The sequence below is a fragment of the Canis aureus genome, chromosome X (genome assembly GCF_053574225.1).
Source record: "Canis aureus isolate CA01 chromosome X, VMU_Caureus_v.1.0, whole genome shotgun sequence".
Classification (NCBI taxonomy): Eukaryota; Metazoa; Chordata; class Mammalia; order Carnivora; family Canidae; genus Canis; species Canis aureus.
The window spans coordinates 124,360,745-124,382,335 of NC_135649.1; the positions used below are offsets into that span (position 1 = coordinate 124,360,745).

General features: G+C 60.5%; 1 protein-coding gene across 1 annotated transcript in view; it reads right to left on the bottom strand.

Moving 5' to 3' along the window:
• LOC144308438 (cohesin subunit SA-2-like) overlaps nt 1-21,591 on the bottom strand; it is a 48,034-nt gene that overhangs the window by 21,216 nt on the left and 5,227 nt on the right. The window contains exons 3-12 of the mRNA XM_077888895.1: nt 15,258-15,383; nt 14,323-14,475; nt 12,701-12,797; nt 11,654-11,730; nt 9,605-9,676; nt 6,505-6,709; nt 4,539-4,690; nt 3,452-3,525; nt 3,221-3,344; nt 650-748 (exon numbers count right to left, since the gene is read on the bottom strand). Of these exons, the coding sequence (XP_077745021.1) occupies nt 650-748; nt 3,221-3,344; nt 3,452-3,525; nt 4,539-4,690; nt 6,505-6,709; nt 9,605-9,676; nt 11,654-11,730; nt 12,701-12,797; nt 14,323-14,475; nt 15,258-15,275 (1,071 nt within the window). The 5' untranslated portion in view covers nt 15,276-15,383. The remainder of the gene's footprint in view (nt 1-649; nt 749-3,220; nt 3,345-3,451; nt 3,526-4,538; nt 4,691-6,504; nt 6,710-9,604; nt 9,677-11,653; nt 11,731-12,700; nt 12,798-14,322; nt 14,476-15,257; nt 15,384-21,591) is intronic.

The following is a 21,591-nucleotide window of genomic DNA, read 5'->3' on the forward strand; positions in this document are numbered from 1 at the left end:
GTGCGCCCTGAGCTCCCAGACGGTGCACACGATCGTGCCCGGGCTCTCCCTGGCGCCCACCCTTCCGCAGGCGTAACGTCACGTGTCCTGACCTCCCCTCGGGGGTCCCCAGGTCAGGAAAGGCTTCTATGAGGACACGACCATGTGGGGCTGCTGGGCACCTGCCCTCGCCGGGTTCCTGCTCAGACCCCGCTGGGGATGCTGACAGGGTGGAGGACCAGTTGCTGTCCCACACTCCCCCGAGGACAGGGCGCCTCCGCCAGGCACACCAGCGCTGCACGTCCAGGATGCACCTCCGTGGCCCCACCCCCACTCCCAACCAGCCACGTGTCCTAGGTCCTCCCCGTGTGGCTCCCGCGCCCATGATGGAGAGGTCAGCACACCGCCTGCCCCCTGGGGGTGCGCACACCACGCACCCTGTTTCCAGGCCAGGGCGCACATCTCCGGAGTGCAGTGACAGCCGGGCAACTCGGCCGAGGGCTCGGACACCCCGAGAAGTTCCAGGTTCACCTTCGCAGTACAGCGGCCTGGGCACCCAGCTCCAACGTGTGCCACACCCTGGGCCCCCAGCGGCTGCTGCGCGTCCCGTCCACACAGGCACCGAGATGCCTCGGAGGAGACGGCAGCCAAGACGCAACACATCACGCACCTTGAACTTGTGGAAGAAAAGCCCCAACTTCATGGCCGACTCTCGCTTCTCGTAGAGCGCCTTCAGCGCCAGGATGCACTTCATGCGCACGTTTGCGTCCTTGGGGACAGAAACGGGCGAGTCACCGCAGAAGGGCGGCCGCGCCCCCACACTCTCCCGCAGACGCTTCCATCCGCGACCGCGCAAGCCAGGCCGCCCGCAGCCTGAAACAGTCGAGGCGGGACCTGCGGGTTCACAACCCCCTCGCGGGGCACAGATGCCTTCTGGGGTCTGAACTGTGCACCCCCAGCTCATAGGTTGGCCCCCGCGCCCCCAGGACCTCTGATGGGGCTGTTTTGGGAGGCGCGGTCTGTAATGGCAGGACGAGGCTGCCAAATGAGGTCAGTAGGGCGGGCTGATCCCATAGGACGGGGCCCCTATAAAGAGACGGGAGGACACAGACACGCGGAGTGGAACGGGCACGTAAGGACACGGGGAGAGCTCGGGGTTTCCACGCCCAGGACAGAGGCCTCGGGTCACGATCTCGGGGTCCTGCACTGAGCCCCACGTCAGGTCAGGGATCCCTGCTCAGTGGGCGTGTGCTGCTCCCTCCGCCCCTCCGTCACCCCGGCGTGTGCCTGCTGGCCTCCCTCAAATAAACAAATAAAATCTTAAAAAAAACAAGAAGGAAAGAAACAAACACCCGCCTGGCCCAGCACACCCAACGGCTCCGCGACCCCTGCACCCCACGCGTTCTCTGTACAAAACTAAGGGGGTCCCTGAGGTCGTCTCGGGGCTAAAGCCGCACGTGGGCAGCGCGGGGCCCGAAGCAGGACACAGGCCCGCGCCACACCGTGGCCCCACGTGGGGTGAGGCTGCCCGCAGGGGCGCGGCGGGCGGCCTATCAGGGAGCGCATGTCCTCCGCACCCAGGGGTCACCCTGCGGGGGCGCTCGCCGCACCCAGGGCCGGCGGGGCCTCTCAGTGCCTCCCGGAGGTCTCTCCACCCCCCAAGCAATGCGGGGCACAGTGGGGGCAGCCCCCCAGGACCCAGGAGTACCGCACACCCCCACGTGCCCCACTGCCGCGACAGCGCCCACGGCCGAGCCCCGCAGGCCCAGCGTGGCCCCAGCGGCAGCCCTGACGGCCTCCTCCCTGCACACCTGGCTCCCGTGGCCCAGTGCAGTCACCGTGCTTGTGGCCACGCACTACGCCTCTCCCACTCCCACCCCACAGGGGAAAAGCAGAGAAGTCTGCTCCAGGCCAATGTGTGCCCCAAATCCGTAGGTTAGCTCTCGATGCCCCCAGGGGATGGTATGTGCGGGTGAAGCCCCCGGGAGGGGACCGGTCCTATGGGTGGAGCCCCCGGGGGGGACCAGGTCCTAAGGATCGAGCCCCCAGGGAGGGGACTGGGTTCTAAGGGTGGAGCCCCCTGGGAGGGGACCGGGTCCTAAGGGTCAAGCCCCTGGGGAGGGAACCAGGTCCTAAGTGTGGAGCCCCAAGGAGGGGCCCGGGTCCTAAGGCTGGAGCCCCAAGGAGGGGGCCGGGTCCTTGTAAAGGACGAGCCCCAGAGCGCCCCCTCGCCCCAGGCTCCACGCGAGGACCAGGCGGGAGGCGCACCGTGAGCCAGGGATCAGGGTTCCCTCCCGTCGGGTCTGAGGCCCCTGGACCCGGGACGGCCCAGCCCAGCAGTGAGGACAGGGAACACGGGCTGGGGAGCCCCGCGGGGGGTCCGCCACCGCCGCCTGCCCCAGCTCAGCCCCAGGACACAGAACAGCTCACAGTCCAGCCGCCTTGCCCTTTCCCGCAGAAACAAACTCGTCCACGCAACAACCCAAGACCGCGGCCACGCATGGCCGACCGCCGCCCTCCCACCCACGCCGTCCACGGGCAGCACGCCACAGGCAATCGTGGCATTCGTCTCAACACCGTGATGAGCCACAAGCTCGTAAAACTCCGTGCACAGCGGAGGACCGCCTGTGGGGCCTTGCCTGCAAAATGCGTGGAGCAGCGGAGCTCCAGGGGTGCACCCACGCCTGCCCCTTGCACCCTGGAGGTAAGAGCCCCAGCTCGGGAGTCATGCGCAGGACAAAACGGCTCCGGAAACGGGATCACAGCCACGGGTGGGCACAGACAACTCCCAGGGCTACATCACGGTCGCTGCCGCCCAGAAGGCATCTGATCAGAAGCACCAAAGGGCACTCGTTTGCGTCTGTGATGGGAGCAAAGCGCCCCGGCGGCCGCGGGACCCCCGCCTTTGCTGTGCGGGGACGTGAGCGCGGGGTTCAGAGCTGCGCAGTCGAGGGCCACGGCGGTGGCCCGGTGTCAGGCCGGGTGAGGACTGAGCTGGCTGCAGGCGGGTGGACCGGGACCGGGCGGGCTACGGGGACGCAGGCTGGGGTCACCTGCGGACATGGCCGCTCCGTGATCCTCTGCGGGGGGCAGGCGCGACGCAGGGCCACGTCCGCAGGTCTCCCGAGCACAGGTGACCCCACAGCCCAAACCCGCCGTCGGGCCCAAGGACGGCAGCGCAGAGAGCCTCCCCACGACACTGGGCTCCGGACAGAGGGCGAGGCCACGGCGGCGCGCGCACCTTGTCGTACAGCATCCAGCCGATGTACTTCAGGTAATTGTTGTCCAGGAACATGTCTGGGTACAGGCGGATCCAGCAGCCCAGCTCCCCCATGCAGATCACCCGGATGTCCGAGCTCACGTCCCTGGGAAACGAGCGAGCGCGTCACCCGGCGGCCGGGCGCGTGGCAACCCGGGCTGAGCAAGGCTAGGTCACGGCCCGGGGCGCGGGGCACGCGGGGAAGAGCCTTACCGGTAGCGCGGCACAAATGTCCTTTTAAAGAGCGCGCAGATGATGTTGTCGATGGCCATGGGCTTGTTCTGGAACTGTGGTGGCACAAGGACGGGGGCGCTGGGCGGGGCGCTGCAGGCCGCCACCAAGCCGCGGCTGGGGGGCGGTCACCCCTCGACACGCGTCTGCATCCTCTACGCTGACCAGCCTGCGCCACTCGCTGTGGACCATCCCGCCCCTGGATCTGGGCCTCTGGGGCCGCCTCGCACATGCTGACCATGCACACATGTGGGCATACAGGGCAGGGGTGAACGCGCTGGGAGGAGGAGCAGGAGGGGAGAAGGGGTGCAGGGAGGGGGGAGAAGGGGTGCAGGGAGGAGAGGAGCAGGGTGCAGGGAGGGGAGGAGCAGGGGTGAGGGCGTGCAGGGTGAGGGTGGGGGATGCAGGCGGTGCATTGCGGGGGGACAGGGTGGAGGACTGTGCTGCGCCAGAGGAACCTAGAGGGGCAGGACCCTCCGAGGTGCACAGTTGTTTTTCTGGAAGCTTCCTGTACCCCAAGGTGTGGTACCCCGCCTTGGGAGGGCACAGGTGACCTCCCATGTGCCCACAGGTGTGGGGGGGCTCAGACAGCAGGGGGATGAGGGGGGCAGAAGCGGGGACAGGAGAGGGCGCAGGAGGCAGAGAGGCAGATGACAGTTTGCACCGGTGGAAGCACAGGTGAGCCCAGGAACAGACTTGTCTGTGAGCATCGCAGGGAGGGGGGGCACCTGCCTGTCCCCGGGATGACCCCCCCCCAGGGTCGGCAGCTGGAGCAGGACAGGGACTGGGGGAGGGGCAGGGACTGCTGGCCCCGCTGTGCGGCCGCACCCCTCCTGGCCGCCGGCGTTTGGGAACCTGTAACCCTGGGGAAGGTCACAGCCCTGGGGACGGGGTCTGTCCTCACCACCGGCGCCCATGCATGGGGTGCAAACCACACAGGGGGCAGCCGGGCGGCGGAGGGGCTCAGGGCGGACTCTGGCTCCTACCTGCTTTCCTGCACAGTGATGTCCTCACACCTGGGTCCCCTCCCTCCCTCCCGTGCTGCCCCCCCCCCGCACCACCCCCTCACCTGGTGCCGGCGCTGGTCCAGCAGCTCCATGTAGTACTTGTGCCTGCCCTTGAGCTTGGTGATGCTCTCGATCTCGTACAGCCGCTGCGCCGTGCGCCTGCCCGTGCAGATGCCCTGGTTCACGCTGGCCAGCGCCGTCAGCAGCTTCATGGCTGCCAGCAGAGCGCGGCCGTGACCCTGGGCTGTGACCTCAGCGCTGGGCAGCACCTGCCACGCCAGGGCCCGTTCTGGCCGTCCGACGGGGGGATCAGGGTGACATGGGGGTGGGAGGCCGGGGCCGCAGGGGCTGCTGCGTCCTGCCCCTGCTGGGCCACGCGTGGACGGTCCCCCCGATGATGAGCGTGTGTGCCGACCCGAGAACACGAATGGGCAACCCCGGCACGTACACACACCCGTGACCTCCGCCGCCGCAAGGTCAGGTTGGGGTGCCGGCGGGACGGAGCGGGCCGCACGCGGCCTCGGAGGGCACGGCCAAGGGACCGTCGCTGTGCCCCACCCTCCTGCCACAGAGGCCAGGATGGGACCCTCGGGGGCTCGCGCCGCCTTTACCCGTGTCCCCTGCAGGCCCAGGCGTGGGGACGACGCACACGCGGCCCCAGTGGGGCTGACGCCCGCACACACGGGAAAGAGCCCTCTGTGTGCACGACCCGTCTGGCACCCGGGATCCGAGCCCCACGTGCAGCCTCCCGCTGCAGCCTTGTCCTGGCCCCTGCGCTCCTGCGCGGTTACCAGGTGGCGGCCGCGCGTGTGTGCGCGTGTGCGTGTGTGACGGTCACTGCAGGGCGCTGGCTGTGGGCTGCCGCACCTTCCGGAAGCACCCTTCGCTTCACTCCCAGGACGGGAACCAGGACCCTCCACCGAGTCCCCGTGCTCCGCGCTGGCCGCGAGCGCCTGCCCAGGGACCAGCTACGCCAACGTAGCGACGCGCAACCAATGACCCGGTGTCTGGAGCCAGCGGTCGCTCACGAGACGTTAGACCCCACGGACGGTAGGACAACTGATGACGGTTGCGACACAAACAGGACCCGCCGGGCAAGGCCACTCCCGGGACTCGGGCGGACGGCAGCGCAGGCCCAGGGCCCCGGCACCGGGTCCGCCGCACCGCGCCCTCCCGCACACGTCGCCCTGGCCCGCCGCGCTCCCCCCACCGCTGTCACGGCCTTTGCTCCTCGCGGGACGGTGGGCAGGAGCCGCTCGTGCCCCCGACACTCTGCTCCGGGTCCTCCCGCAGCAAACCCCGCTCCGTGGCTTCTGCGCCCCCGCAGCTCCCGGGCCCACCCGCCCAGCAGCCTCTGCGCCTGCAGGTCCGCACGCTGGCAGCGCGGGGTGCGGACACCAGCCCTGACACAGGCGCCCAGGCCCAAGCCCCCGTCCCCGGGGCCCCGCCCACGGCCCCGCCCCCGGGCCAGTGGCCCCGCCCACGGCCCCGCCCCAGCCCCGTGGGGCCGCCCCCAAGCCCGAGACCCCGCCCCCAGTCCGTGCCCCGCCCCCTGTGGTCAGTGGCCCCGCCCCGTGCCCCCCGCCCATGGCTCTGCCCCCGGCCTGTGGCCCCGCCCCGAAGCCGTGACCCCGCCCCTGTGGCCAGTGGCCCCGCCCCAGCCCCGTGGGGCCGCCCCCAAGCCCGAGACCCCACCCCCGGGGCCAGTGGACCCGCCCCATGGCTCCGCCCCCGGGATGTGCGGGGCCCGAGACCCCGCCCCCTGTGGTCAGTGGCCCCGCCCTGCCCCGCCCCGCCCATGGCTCCGCCCCCGGTCTGTGGCCCCGCCCCGGAACCAGTGGGTCCGCCCCCCGGTCTGTGCCCTGCCCCCAAGCCCGTGGCCCCGCCCCCTGTGGCCAGTGCCCCGCCCCGGACCGTGGCCCCGCCCCTGTGGCCAGTGGCCCCGCCCCGAAGGCAGTGGCCCCGCCCCTGTGGCCAGTGGCCCCGCCCCCAGCCCCGGGAGCCGGCACCCGCCCGGCGGCGCCTCACCTGCCAGGGAGCTGGTGTGCCGCAGGCTGTACACGGCCGAGTTGGTGAGGCCGCTGAGCATGCAGATGACCGTGTCCATGAGGTGGCCGTCACACAGCACCGACGAGTGTGTCAGGTGCACCAGCAGCTCCGTGAACTCGCAGAAGTTCACTCTAAACCGTTTCCAGAAGGGCCCCGGCCCCACGATGGGGTAAAAGTCATTCTGCTGTGTTGAAGACAGAAGGGGGGCGAGGTGCTGTGTGACGGGCACAGGGGACTGGGCCCCGAGATCGTGACCTGGAGCTCTGCCCCGCACAAGGGTCTCCGGGTCACACGAGCACACCCTATGAACCTGGGGGTCCCACATCCACGCTGACACAGGGTGACCCCGCGAATCCCTGACCCTGCACCTGGGGGGTCACAGGTCCACGCTGACACAGGGTGACCCCACATCTCCCTGACCCTGCACCTGGGGGGTCACAGGTCCACGCTGACACAGGGTGACCCCGCATCTCCCTGACCCTGCACCTGGGGGGTCACAGGTCCACGCTGACACAGGGTGACCCCGCATCTCCCTGACCCTGCACCTGGGGGCGTCATAGGTCCATACTGACACAGGGTGACCCCGTGTCTCCCTGACCCCGCACCTGGGGGGGTCACACGTCCACATTCACCCATGACCGCAGCTCTCACTCGTCCTGCACCTGGGGGATCACAGGTCCACAGTGACCACAGTGACCCCAGCTCTCGTACGCCGTGCCCCTAGCCAAGATCAGATATACACACCCAGTGACCCCACCTCCCTGAGACCCAGCAGCTGGGGGTCACATATCCACAGCCACCAGGGTCACCCCATGTCCCCCACAGCCTGCACCTGGGCCGATGGTCCCGCGTCCCCCTGGGCAGGTCGGCAGGCTGTGCCGGGCGGCCCCCACTCCGGCACGCGCCCCAAGGAGCTGGGCCCTCTGGCTGTGGCCAAGCACGTGCAGCTGCCGACCGCCGTGTGAGCGTGAAAGCTCCTTACAGGCACCGCTCTGGCCCGTGGGGCTCAGCCAGGTCCTGCTGTCCCCAAGGGACCAGGGGACTCCCAGGGACTCCACTGGGGAGGGGGTCGGAGGCCGAGGTCGGGAAAGGCAGCAGTGCTGGGCCTGCGGGCACGGGCACCCCCCGCCTTCCGTCTGCTTCCCGCCCCAATGCCCACAAGTCACCAGGACAGCCCGCGCCCACCTCCTGCAGCACACGTGACACGGGGCTCACGGGGACAGCCCTCCTCCCGCCGCCTCCATGCCCCTGCCCACACCCCTGCCCCGTGCACTCCTTGTGCTGCTCCCCGCACAGCACTCCCTCCACCCCGTCCCCCACGAATCACCCCCCTTCCCCCCCCCCCCCGGAACCTGTGGTTGCCGCTCGGTGCCCTAGAACAACTCCCTGTTCAACCACTCTGCACGCACACGCACACACTACACAAACCCTCACTGCGGGTCATTCCAACCATGAGCATCACAACACCCTTCGGGGGCTGACGCACCGAGTACACAGAACACGACCAGATCTAAATGTGCCAGTGTAGACAGATCAGTCAGGTCTAAGTGTGCCAGTGTAGACAGATCACTGTCACGGCTCCATGACACAGTGTAGACAGATCACTGTCAGGTCCAAATGTGCCAGTGTAGACATATCAGTAAGGTCTAAGTGTGCCAGTGTACACAGATCACTGTCAGGGCTCCACAACACAGTGTAGACAGATCACTGTCAGGTCTCAATGTGCCAGCGTAGACAGATCAGTGTCAAGTCTAAATGTGCCAGTGAAGATCGATCACTGTCAGGGCTCCGTGACACAGTGTAGACAGATCACTGTCAGGTCCAAATGTGCCAGTGTAGACAGATCACTGTCAGAGCTCCACAACACAGCGTAGATAGATCACCGTCAGGTCTAAACATTGCAGTACACACAGAATATGATCAGGTCTAAATGTGCCAGTGTAGACAGTATACAGTCAGAACTCCATTACACAGTGTAGACAAAACAAGATCAGGTCCAATGTACTGGTATAGATGGAACACAGGTGTCCCTGACACCATGTAGACAGATCACCGTCAGGTCTACATCCCACTGTAGACAGGACATAAGTCTAAATGTGCTAGTGTAGACAGATCACTGTCAGGGCTCCATGACGCAGTGTACACAGATCACTGTCAGGTCTAAACATCCCAGTGTAGACAGAATATAATCAGCTCTAAATGTGCCAGTGTAGAGAGAACACAGGTCTCCATGACACAGTGTAAACACGATGAGGTCTACATGTGCCAGTATAGAGGAACAGTAAGGCTTCGATGACACAGTGTAGAAAGAACACTGTCAGGTCTAAATGTGCCCGTGTAGACAGAACACGATCAAGTCTAAATGTACCAGTATGGATGGAATAGTCAGGGTCCCATGACCAAAGTAGACAAAACATATCAGGGCTCCATGATGAAGTGTAGACAGATCACCATCAGGTCTAAATGTGCCAGTACAGACAGGACACGATCAGGTGTCAGTGTGCCAGTGTAGACAGATCACTGTCAGGGCTCCATGACACAGTGCAGACAGGACACATCGGGTATACGTGCACATTGTAGGCAGCACACGGCAGGTAGACATTCCCAGTGTAGACAGAACAGGCTCGGGCCTAAGTGTCCCAGTGTAGACAGGACTCACTGAATGAACTCACTTTTGCAGGACGAGTCAGCTCTAACTGCCCTGTTGCGCACAGACACAGCCCGGCCCCACCACCTCACGTGGGCCCTCAGTGTACTCGGCGTGGACCGAGCGCCGCCAGGTACCGTCGCACTGTGCGCAAGCCTGGGAAGCACTACTGTAGCCAGTGTGGACGGGACGGGTCAGGTCGGGGGGAGTTCCCCTCGCCCCAGTCAGGACCTGGTGAGGTCACAATCCAGCAGGCCGCCAGGACCCGGGCAGCGGGGCCCGCCTAGCGCTACCCGGCACACGCCGTGGCCCCTCGTCCACGACCAGGGCGCCCGCCCCGCACGGGGAACCCGACACGAGCTCCGCAGACGTGGGGCTCGGCAGGAAACCACGCGGAACCGCCCCGTTCTGAAACTCCGCAAAGCGTGTTACCAGCTTCTCTGGCCACATGATGGTCAGGATCCAGGGGTAAGCCAGAAACTTCTTGTAGTACAGCCCGGTCTCCTGCAAGAACAGAGAAGCGGCGGTGACGTGCAGCGTCCCCGGGGCACCCGACTGGCTCCGGCGGGCCAGGCCCGTGCAGCACGGGCGCTCGGAGCACTTCCGACCCCCCGGCGGCCGAGGCCCGTGGCGGAGGGGGCCCTGCTCCGGGCGGCCGACAGCGCGCGTGCCCTCCTCTAGGCAGGAGTCCACGTCCGCCCTCACGCCAGCACCCTTGGGAGGGGCGGGAACGTACAGCGGCCACGGGGCGCAGCCCTTGGGTTCACGGGCTCACGCCCAGAACACACACTGCATCTCCCTGGAGGCCAGGCAGGGGAGAAGGCACGGCACAGATGCCACTCGGCACAGATGCCACTCGGCGGGGGGGCGGGGGCGTGTGCTGCTCGCGCTCCCCTGGTGCATGCCCTACGGCCAGTACGTGTGTCACCCGCCTGCTGTGGGCCCTGCACGCACGGCATTTCCCCGGAGAGTGTCCTGCTCCTTGGAAGGCACAGGGTCTCCCGCGACGGAGGCAGGGTGGGGGGCTGGCAGAGCCACCACTGCTGCTTCTGAGGTGGGGGAGACTGAACACGACCCCGATCCACGACGGGGGCTCCCCGAAGAAGAGGCACAATCTGAGTCAGGGCCACGCCGAGTGACCCAAAGGAAGGACCTAAGTTTTGGGATGTGGAGGCCAGAAGAACAGCAGGGGTGTCCCCCACAACTGAAGGCCTGGGCTCCCCACACCCCTGAGCTTGCGGGCTTAAGGGGAGCCCACCCGGGGACAGACGGTGAACATCACATGGGGTCCCAGCGGGTTCTGGCAAACACACACAGTGGCACACACACCAATGCATGGGACTACACACATTCGCTCACGTGCACATATACACGCATGCAGCACAGCACAGAGGCACATGCATGGACCTGCACACACACTCGCTCACATGCACGCATGCACAGCACCATTCAGAGGCACATGCATACAGATGGACCTGCACACACTCGCTCAGGTGCACACAGGCACATGTGCATGCACACACAGCACAGCAGCACGTGCACAGAGCTACACACACACGTTTGCTCACCTGCACATATGCACACGTGTGCATGCACAGCACAGAGGCACATGCACACATGGACCTACATAATACTCATGTGCACATCTGTAGACATGCATGTATGCACAGCACAGAAGCACATGTACACGCATAGACCTACATACACTCGTGCACATGCACGTGTGTGTGCACAGCAGTGCTGTGGCACATGCACACACAGACCTGCACACATATGGACACGTGTGAGCATTACAGCACCATTCATAAGCACATGCACATACATGAACCTGCACACAAACTTACATGCACATATGCACACGTGCGTGCATGTACAGCACTGGACAGAGGCATATGCATACGCATGGACCTGCACACACACACCCCCTCATGTGCACACGTGTGTGTACGCACAGCACGACTCAGAGGCACATGCACACACATAGGGAGTGAGAGGAAGACAGGAGAGTATTAGCTGCTGAACACACTCGAAGCTTACACGTCCTTCCCCTTTTCTTAGTTTAGTCGTTCCAAATAAGAAATCAAAGAAAAAAGTTACTGTTCTTTGACCTGATTCACAAGACTCTCGGAGGGCACTGTGAAAGCGTTTTAAGATACGAGCCATGAATGCAGAAATTATGCCCGTCCCTGAAAGGACGAGTCGATGAGCAAACCGCGGTCCCCTCACACAGCGGAACAGGGCGCAGGCTCGAAGAGGAAGGACGTTGTGCACCTGCTGTGGACGGACCTTGAGGACGTGGTGCGCAGTGACATGAGCCAGCAGCGGCAGGACGGCTCCCACCCCGGAAACGGGGTGGCCTCCCTGCCCGTGCCCCACCCCGCCTGTGGGCGCGCGTGCCGGGGGGCGGCGGGGCAGCGGCGCTCAGGAGGCAGCTCCCGCCCCGCGGCCCCGGGCTCCCGGGCTGCACGGAGCCCGCCGCACCTGGTCAAACTTCTCGGTCATCTTGTGCACCACGCTCTTGCCTTGGTTGCTCTGGTACAGCTCGGCCGTCACCACCCCTGCAGAAGAAAGGGGGACACGTGGCCCCAGCCGCCTTCTCCCGCGTGGTGACGCCTCGTCCGTGAGAGAGGGGGCGAGGCCGCAGAACCCGCAGCTCCCACTGTCTGCACGGTGGGGCCTCGGTGAGGCACGCACAGGGTGCCCGTCGGCCGCCGCAGGGGCTTCTCGACAGGCTGGTGGGCCCCGCGGTGGCCGCAGCAGCTTCCAGAGGATGCCCTGGTTGTCCCCGGTGAGGACGACTGCTCGAGGTGTGACGCACGCACGGGCGAGGGGCGCACTCAGCGGCGGTGCGTACACTCACTGTGAGCGCCCATCACCAGGGCCCACTGCAGGCAGCCCCCCCCCACACGTGGGCAGCGCCCTCTCGTTTCCCCGGCCCAGGAACCGCTGAGACGTCGTCCGTTGGTGGCTGGACGTGCCCGTTGTGGGCATTTCATGCACAAGGGGTCACAGCTGTGCGGTCCGGTGCCTGCACATCCCCCCGAGCACCATGTGTTCACAGTCCATGCACGTGGCAGCAGAGGTCAGCGCTTCCCCACTGCCTGTCGCTGAATAATCTTCACCCCTCGATCCCACGACCCAGAGATCATGACTTGAGCTGAAACCAAGTGTCAGATGCTTAACCAGTGTGCCACCCAGGTGCCCCTGCGTCCCTCTTCTTACAAGGACAAGGTCTCATGGGACCAGGGACACCCTAAGGACTATCTTCCTGCTTCCATCTGCAAAGATCTTACCTCCCAGTGAGGTCACATCCTGAGGTCCTGGGGTCAGGACGTGGGCACATCTTCCCTTGGGGAAGAATCCATCCTTTGCTCTGAGATGACAACGCTGCTCACAGAAGCAGCAAGCTCTCCCACATAAAGGAGCCTCCGGGCCACCCTGGCTCTTAAATCCGCACGTAGGCAGGACAGGCAGGCCCAGTGAACCCATGTTTGGGGACACCCAGAAGTGCCCAGGAGCACAGCTCACCTTCGCAGCCACAGCACTGGACGAAGAAGCTGATGAGGTCCAGCAGGGCCAGCTCCCTGTCCTCCTTATACGACTGTACCCACTCCTCGACGGCCGTCTGCATGGGCAACAGCCACTGGTGAGCACGCGAGTGTGAGGAGGTGCATGTGACAGGCCAGCCGTGAGGACACGTGTGCGATCATGCATCAGATGGCCAGTGGTGAGCACCTGTGTCTGTGATGAGCAGTGTGTGATAGAGCAGTGTGAGCAGTGGTGCACACATGTGTGATGAAGGGCATGTGACGGGCCGACCGTGAGCACTTGTGTGTGTGTGTCTGTGTGTGATGAGCTGCATGTGATGGGCAGCAGTGGGCACTCATGTGTGTGTGTGTGTGTGTGTGTGAGATTAGATGTGTGAGCACTTGTCTATTTGTGATGAGCTGTGTGTAACGGAGCAGCTGTGAGCAGGTGTGGGCACACATGTGTGATGAAGGGCATGCATGGGCCAACCGTAAGCACTTGTGTGTGTGTGTCTGTGTGTGGGATAAGCTGCATGTGATGGGCAGCAGCGGGCACTTATGTGTGTATGAGATCACGTGCATATGGTGCACAGTGGTGAGCATGTGTATGTGCATGTCTGTCATGAGATATGTGTGTGACAGGCAGTGGGGGCACTTGTGTGTGAGGTCAAGTGTGTATGACAGACACGAGTGAGCACTTGTGTGTGTGTATAGGTGATGAGGTGCATGTGACAGCCAGCAGTGAGCACATGTGTGTGCTCATGTGTGTAAGATGAGGTGTGTGTATGACGGGCAGCAGTGAACACTTGTGTGTGCACGTGTATGTGATGAGGTGCATGCGACGGCATCAGTGAGCATGTGTGTATGTACATGTGTGTGATGAGGAGCATGAAAGCACACATATGTGTGAGATATCACGTGATGGGTAGTGGTGAGCATGTGTGTGTGAGGTCCCCTGTGTGCAACAGGCGGTGACGAACACGTGTGCATGTGTGTGTGAGATCAGGTGTGGGTGATGAGCAATGGTGAGCACGTGTGTGTCTGTGTGAGGGAGAGAGCAAGTGTGTGTGCTGGGCAGCACTGAGCACCTGTGGGTGTGCACATGTGTGTGGGATCAGGTGCATGTGATGGGCAGCTGTGAGCACGTGTGTGAGATCAGCTGTGTGTAGGATGGGAAGTGGTGACCACATGTGTGTGCACGTGAGTGTGAGATCAGGTGTGTGTGCCAGGCAGCACTGAGCATGCGTGTGTGCACGTGTGTGTGCCAGGCCACAGGGAACACGTGCAAAGGGCATACGTGACAGCCGGAGGGCAGGCTCACACGGGGCTGCGGCGCTGCTGCCTGCAGCGGGTACTGAGTCCGCAGACTCCCACCAGGCGCCCCGCCCGCACCCACGCCCGCACCCGCACCCCACTCCCACACCGGCTTGTGCACCCCGCTCCACACCCCACACCCGCTCCCCGCTCCCACACCCGCGGCCCACGCCCGCACCCGCTCCCGCATCCACTCCCACACCCTGCTCCTGCACCCCGCGCCGGCTCCCCGCACCCGCTCCCCCCGCCCGCATCCGCTCCCGCACCCGCATCCGCTCCCGCACCCGCGCCCCACGGCGGCGGCGGCACCTGCACGGAGCTCCTCCCCAGGGCGACCATCTCAAAGAGGGTCAGCTCGGTGGTGACGGCCACTCTCCTCTTGCGTGGCTTCCGCGGCGGCCGCCCTCGCCGGTGGTTGCCCTGCCCGCTGGCACTCAGGCCCCCGGAGGCCGCTCCCTGCGTCTGAAAGCCAAGGCGAGGACGTGTCGGGGCTGCACCCTGCGCCGGAGCCCCGTGTCCCCGGGAGCCCGAGGAGGCCCTGCTGAGGTCCTGGGGGACGAGGACCACGGTCCTGGGAGCTCCACGGTCACAATCAGGAGACAACAGCGACCCCGCGGCACGCCCTGGGGGGCCCGGCCACACCACGTCCTCACGGCCGGCCATCACATCAAACAAGTCCTGGCTCCGCGTGGCCTGTCTGCACCTGCCAGAGGCCACCCCTGCTCACCTGGGACCCCGGGCGGGGACCGCAGGATGGGCTGGGCCACGGGCACCTGCAGTGACAGTGGCCGAAGACACCCCAGCACCCCCCCAGCAGGGAGGGGACGCCCAGTTGGAGGACGGGGGAAGGGACACTGAGCCTGAGGACTGGGAGGGGACACCATGTATGAGGATGGGGAGGAGACACTGAGCCTGAGGGTGGGGAGGGGACGCCGGGTCTGAGGGCAGGGGGGGGGATACCATGTCTGAATGTCTGCGGATGGAGAGGGGACACTGAGCCTGAGGACAAGGAGGGGACGCCGTGTCTGAGCACTGGGAGGGGAAGCACCCTGGGAGCACCATGGGGCCCTGGGCTTGTGGTTCGGTGGGCAGGCAATGTAGGGACGAAAGCCTCCAGGGTCCAGGGTCCAGGGTGGGAGCCGCCCAGCGCCCGGCCTGCCATGGAGAAGCACGTCGCCACCCCCACCCGGGCACCCCTCCCAGCAGTGCTCTGTGCCAGCTGGAGCTCCTCCTCCTGTCATCACCTCAAACAAGGTCACCATGGAGATGAACTGGCCAGCCTGGTTCCTGAGCCTCCTGCACGAGGGCCGCCCTCGCCGTCGGGGTCCACGCCCCCTGGCATCCCGGCCCCCCGAGGGTCCTTCCTGCACCTACAAGCAGAACGTGGGATGTGAAGAGTCAGGGAAGGCGGGGGACCGGACGCCGGCTTGACGACAGGACCCCTCACCACAGGAGTCAGGAAGCACAGGCACAAAGTAGCCGCTACAGCTGCCGGTTCCCAGCAGGGGCCCCCAGGCTAGGAGGGATGCCGCCCAAGTCACCCACTGCAGCTGCGGGACAGACACCTCGGTCAGAGTTCCAGACTGTCACCAGGCCCTCAGCTGACTGCTCATACACCAGCCTCCCCTGTGCCCGCGTCCCCATCTGCGTCCCCGGCCCAGCCTGACACAGCAAGTCCATGTGCTACAGCCACAGCCATGAACCAGCCATGTCCAGGGGACTGCAAACCATTCTGAACCCAGTGCTCAGGGCTGTCCCTCAGCGCCATGGGGTACCCATCACCCCACTGATCAGGGCCCAGGATGCAGATGGGGAGCTCAGGCGCATGACCACCAAGGTCGGGGGAGGTCAGTCTCCTGGGACAGGTGAGCCAGCTCTCCCTGTCCTTATGGGCGGGTGGGTGGGGCCCAGGGTCTGAGCCCACCACAGCCTCAGGGGGCACAGGGAGGGTGGCTCGGAATCCGGGGTCATGTTCACGTGCCGATGAAGAGGGTCACAGTAGAAGCTGCGGTCATGCGCAAAGACGGCAGACCCCGGCAGTCATGGAGACCGTGAGACTGGGGGGTCTTGGCAGAAACTGCGGCCACATAGGCAGACAGCAGCACTCAGGGGTCACTCAGGGTACTCCTGCCCCATAGCAGCCTGACCCTCCCTAGTGGGCTGCAGCTCCCGCGTGAGGACCACTACGGACGCAGTGAGAGCCACGGCCACACCTGCCCCGACCCGAGGCTGCCCCGCCTGCTACAATCTGACCCACCAAGGGCTCCCTGACACTGTGAGTCCCCGAGGGCCATCCTGCGGCACAGAGGGCCTGCTGGATAGGCACACATACAGCACCCCACCCCTGCATCCCCACCCTGGGGGCCTCCATGACATCACCACATGGCACAGTCTTCATAACCGAGAACATGCAAGGTCTCCAGGGCTAGGCCAGGCTGGCTCACTGGCACGATGACCTCACCGCCACACACACCAGGTCCCGCCTCTAGGAACCGCACATTGACACGTGTGTACATGACAGTCCTTGCGTCAGGAACACGCTCTCAGGTGCCTTCAGGAAGATAAAATTACAAAGGTACATGCATCCCCAGAGACACTGCGGTGACGCACATGTGGTGTGATGCTCATGTGAGGAATTTATATCTTTGATCCCTACTTGTCTCATCAGAGTCTGAGAATTGGGTTAAAATCTGAAGCTATAAAAGGCATTTTCTGTAGTGTTACGTAGGATAGGGAAGAGGGAGCAGAGTAAATGTTTGAAGGTGGAGGAATGGCAAGCAAGTGGTATGTCCTGGGGATAACAAGGACCAAAAGCCAAACATTAGACTTTCTTATTTGAAATTATTACAGACTTGCAGAATATGTGCAAAACATACACAGGGCAGCCCAGGTTGCTCAGCGGTTTAGCGCTGCCTTCAATCCTAGAGACCCGGGATCAAGTCCCACATCGGGCTCCCTGCATGGCGCCTGCTTCTCCCTCTGCCTGTGTCTCTGCCTCTCTCTCTCTCTCTCTCTACGTGTGTGTCTGTCATGAATAAATAAATAAAACCTTAAAAAAAAAAGATCTCTATTTTTAAAAATAAATAAATAAATAAAAATAAATTGCTCCATGTGGCCAGCAGCACTGCATGAGGGATGAATAAGCACTAGAAGCACAAGTCTCCTTGCCCATGGAAGACTGGATGGTTGTCCTATACCTGCATCTACACTGGGCCAGAAATGGGGCAAGGTTGACTGTTTCTATTCCACAAGGTACTGGAAGTCCTACCCCGTGGAACGAGGAGGGGAAGGAAATAAAAGGCATCAGACTCAGAAAGAAGGTATAAAATTATTCTGAGGCAATTTTGACATGATTGGCTATGTAGAAAAATCCCAAAGGACATAACAAACTCTCTCCTCAAATTCAAAAGTGAATTTAGCAAGGCCACAGGATACAAGGTCAGTATAATGAAATCAATCATATTTCGATAAACAAGCAATGAAAAATTGGACACCAAAAGTTTTAGAAAACAATACGTATTACGACAGCTCCTCAAAAACAAAATACTTAAGACATCAGCCTAACAAAATACGTGTAGGGTCTGTGTAGGAAAACTACAAGACTTTGATGAAAAAAAATCAAATAAGACCTTCAGAAACAGTGAGCTATACCATGTCCATGGAATGGAATGGGGACTGGGCCACTCTACAACAGCTGGGGACGTCAATAAGCCACTCTCAATAGGGACAGAACGACCAGACAGAAGACAAGTGAGGACGAAAAGGACTTAAGAAACCAACTAGATCTAAGACACATAGACTGAGCCCTCCACCCAGCAACAGCCAGCACACACCTTCCACTCATGAGCACTCCGGACACTCCCCAGAACAGACCACTTCTTAGGCCGCAAATGAAGTCTTAATAGATTTCAAAAGACATAACATACGAAGCATGTTCTCTGACCACAATGAAAGAAGTCAGAAACCAGGAACAGAAGGAAACCTGGAAAATTCACAAATCTATGGAAATTAAAACACATACTACTGGGCAGCCCGGGTGGCTCAGTGGTTTAGCACCGCCTTCAGCTGAGGGCCTGATCCTGGAGACAGACCCAGGATCGAGTCTCACATCGGGGTCCCTGCATGGAGCCTGCTCCTTCTTCTATCTCTGTCTCTGCCCCCTCGCCCTCCATGTCCCTTATGAGTAAATAAGTAAAATCCTAAAATAAATAAAATAAAATAAAATAAAACACGTACTACCAAAGAATGAGTAGATCAGAGAAGATATCACAAGGGCAATTAGAAAATACTTAGAGACAAAGGGAAATGAAAACACAACATCACTAAAACTTCCAGGACACTGGGAAAGCAGTGCTAATGGGAAATTCATAGCTATAAATGCAGACACTGAAAACCAAGAAAGATCTCAGATAAACAAGGCAAGTAAGTTTACATGCTAAGGATCAAGAAAAAGGACAAAGTGAATCCAGAGCTTGCAGAAGGAAAGAACTAATAAAGAATTAGAAGTGACGGATGCCTGGGTGGCTCAGCAGTAGCGCCTGCCTTCGGCCCAGGGCGTAATCCTGGAGACCCGGGATCGAGTCCCACGTAGGGCTCCCTGCGTGGAGGCTGCTTCTCCCTCTGCCTGTGTCTCTGCCTCTCTCTCTCTCTGTGTCTCTCATGAATAAATAAAATCTTTAAAAAAGAAATCTGAACACACCTATAACTAGTACGAGACTGAATCATTAACCAAAATCTGAGAGATCATGAACATGACGGCTTCACTGAAGAATTGTACAAACCTGCTTTGTTTTTTTTTAAGATTTTGATTTAAGATTTTTTAAAGATTTCTCCCTCATGAACACTGATGTGGAAAACCTCAAAAATAATACCCACAAACAGAACTCAGCAGCACGGTAAAGGACGATACAGCCACGTGGGGCTTACTCCTGGAGTCGAAGCTTGGTTCAAAATACAAGAACTGATCAACTTAAGGTACCACACCAACAGAATTAAGGAAACATGTCACATGATCAACTGCATTGATTCAGAAAAAGTATCTGACGAAACGCAGTACCCTTCTGGATAAACACAAACACACACACACACACACACACACACACACCGAGAACCTCCTAAGAATAGACGGAAATAATCTCAGTGTAACCAAAGCCGTCTATGAAAAGCCCACAGTGAACACCATGGGGAACGTGGAGAGGCCCAAGGTCTTCCTCTAAGATGAGGAGCACGGCAAGAATGTTCATTTGTGACACTTTATTTATTTATGTATTTATTTATTTATGAGATGGCTTTTTTTAAAAGATTTTATTTATTTATTCATGAGGGACACACACACACAGAGAGGCAGAGACACAGGCAGAGGGAGAAGCAGGCTCCATGCCGGGACCCCAACGCGGGACTCGATCCCAGGACCTGGGGATCATGCCCTGGGCTGAAGGCAGGCGCTAAACCACTGGGCCACCAGGGCTGCCCGTGCCACTTGTATTTAACACAGTAGTGGGAGTAGTGGCAGAGCAAGCAGGCCGGGCGAGAGAGAAAGAGAGACAGGAAGGAAGAAGGAGGGAAGGCAGACAGACGTCCAAACCGGAATGAGTCCAATTACGTTTGCAGATGATATGATGTCACGTGTAGAAACGCTCGTGATCCTAGACACACACACGTAACTGTGGAAACCAACACATGAATTCAGTCAAGTCGCAGGATACAAGGTCAACACACAAAAATCAGCTGCATTTCTACACACCGGTAACGAACAATCTGAAAAGGAATTAGAAGAGGACACAGACGACAGTATCTAAAAGAATAGAGCACTTATGGGATTCCTGGGTGGCTCAGCGGTTAGCGCCTGCCTTCAGCCCAGGGCGTGACCCTGGGGTCCCGGGGTCGAGTTCCCCGTCAGGCTCCCTGCTTGGAGCCTGCTTCTCCCTCTGCCTATGTCTCTGTCTCTCTCTGTCTCTGTGTCTCATGAATAAATAAATAAAATCCTAAAAAAAAAAAAAAAAAAAAGAATAAAAGACCTAGGAATTAGCTTAACCATGACGGTGAAAGACTTGAATAATGGAAAGTACAAGACATCGCTGGAAGAAATTAAAGAAGATATAGATAAATGGAAAAGCATCCCATGTTCATAGACCAGAAGACTTCCGAGTATTAAAAAGTGAACACAACGCAACATGATCTAGAGAGTCAGCAAAATCCCAATCAAGACCTCAGCATAAATTCCCTAGATATTTGTGAGCTGGGTTTTTTCTTTTTCTTTTTCTTTTCTTTTCTTTTCTTTTTTTTTTTTTTTTTGTGAGGTGGTGTAACATTTAAGTGGAAAGAAAGAGCAATGAGCACAGTGAAAACCATCTGCAAAAATCACTCACTTGGAGGATTCACACTATCTAATTTCAGACTTTAGTGTAAAAGTATACTAATCAACCCTGTGTGGAAAAAGACAGTCCCGTACATCAGTGGAATAGGACACAGTCCACAAGGAGAACCACAAATACGGTCAACTGGCTTTTTATAAAAGCGCAAAAGCAACTCAGTGAATAAAGGATAATCTGCTTAAGTATCGTGCTGCACAACTGGACACCCGTATGAAAACAGTGACCTCCGGCCCACATCTTCCGGCTTACCCAAAAATCATCTCAAAATGGATTATGGACCTAAAAGCTTTATTTTATTATGCATTTTTTTAAGATTTATTTATGCATTAGCGACAGAGAGAGAGAGGCAGAGACAGGCAGAGGGAGAAGCAGGCTCCATGCAGGGAGCCGACATGGGACTCAATCCCGGGCCTCCAGGATCACGCCCCGGGGCTGCAGGCGGCGCTAAACCGCTGAGCCACCTGGGCCGCCCTGGACCTAAAAGCTTTAAAACCATACAGCCTTCACAAGAAAAACAATGGAAGAAAAAATTTGTTATCTGGCGTTAAAGTCCTTAGACCCATCACCAGAAACGCAATCCATCAAAGGAATGATTGATAAACTATGCTCTATCAAAACTGAAAACGTTTCCGCTGTAAGAGATACTGCGGACGGAAGGATGAGACAAGCCAGCGTCTGGGAGAAAATACTTGCAAAGCACAAACCTAACAAAGGAGGTTTCCTGATATTTTATTTTAAAGAACGCTCAAAACTCAACAAGGAATGAAACAGGTCAGTAAAAATGACCCGTGAAAGATTCCTGCAGAGTCTTCAGCAGAAAGCACACTCCGACGGGACGACGCACATGGGGAGGCGCTCGTGTTGGGTGCACACGGAATCCGCTCGGCCGCTGTGGGGGCCGCGAAGATCCCGCAAGCTGAGGGTGCTGGCGCGGACGGTCCTAGCTGCCGGCGTGTGCGCCCGAGCACGCTGCAAGGCAGTGCGGCGACTCTCGGCCGTGCAGAGCTCGTGCACCAACGCTGCGCCCCTGCGTTTACCCGAGACGCACAGGCCTGTGTCAGTGTGAAGCCCTGGGCACGGCCTCCTGGCAGCTCCGCGGTCACAAGCCGACCTACAGGCTCGGCCCACCCCAGGACACAGGCAGCGTGCCGGGGGCCCACGGGCTGGCAGCCTGGTCGCCACGAGGGCGGTGACCTCCCGAGGT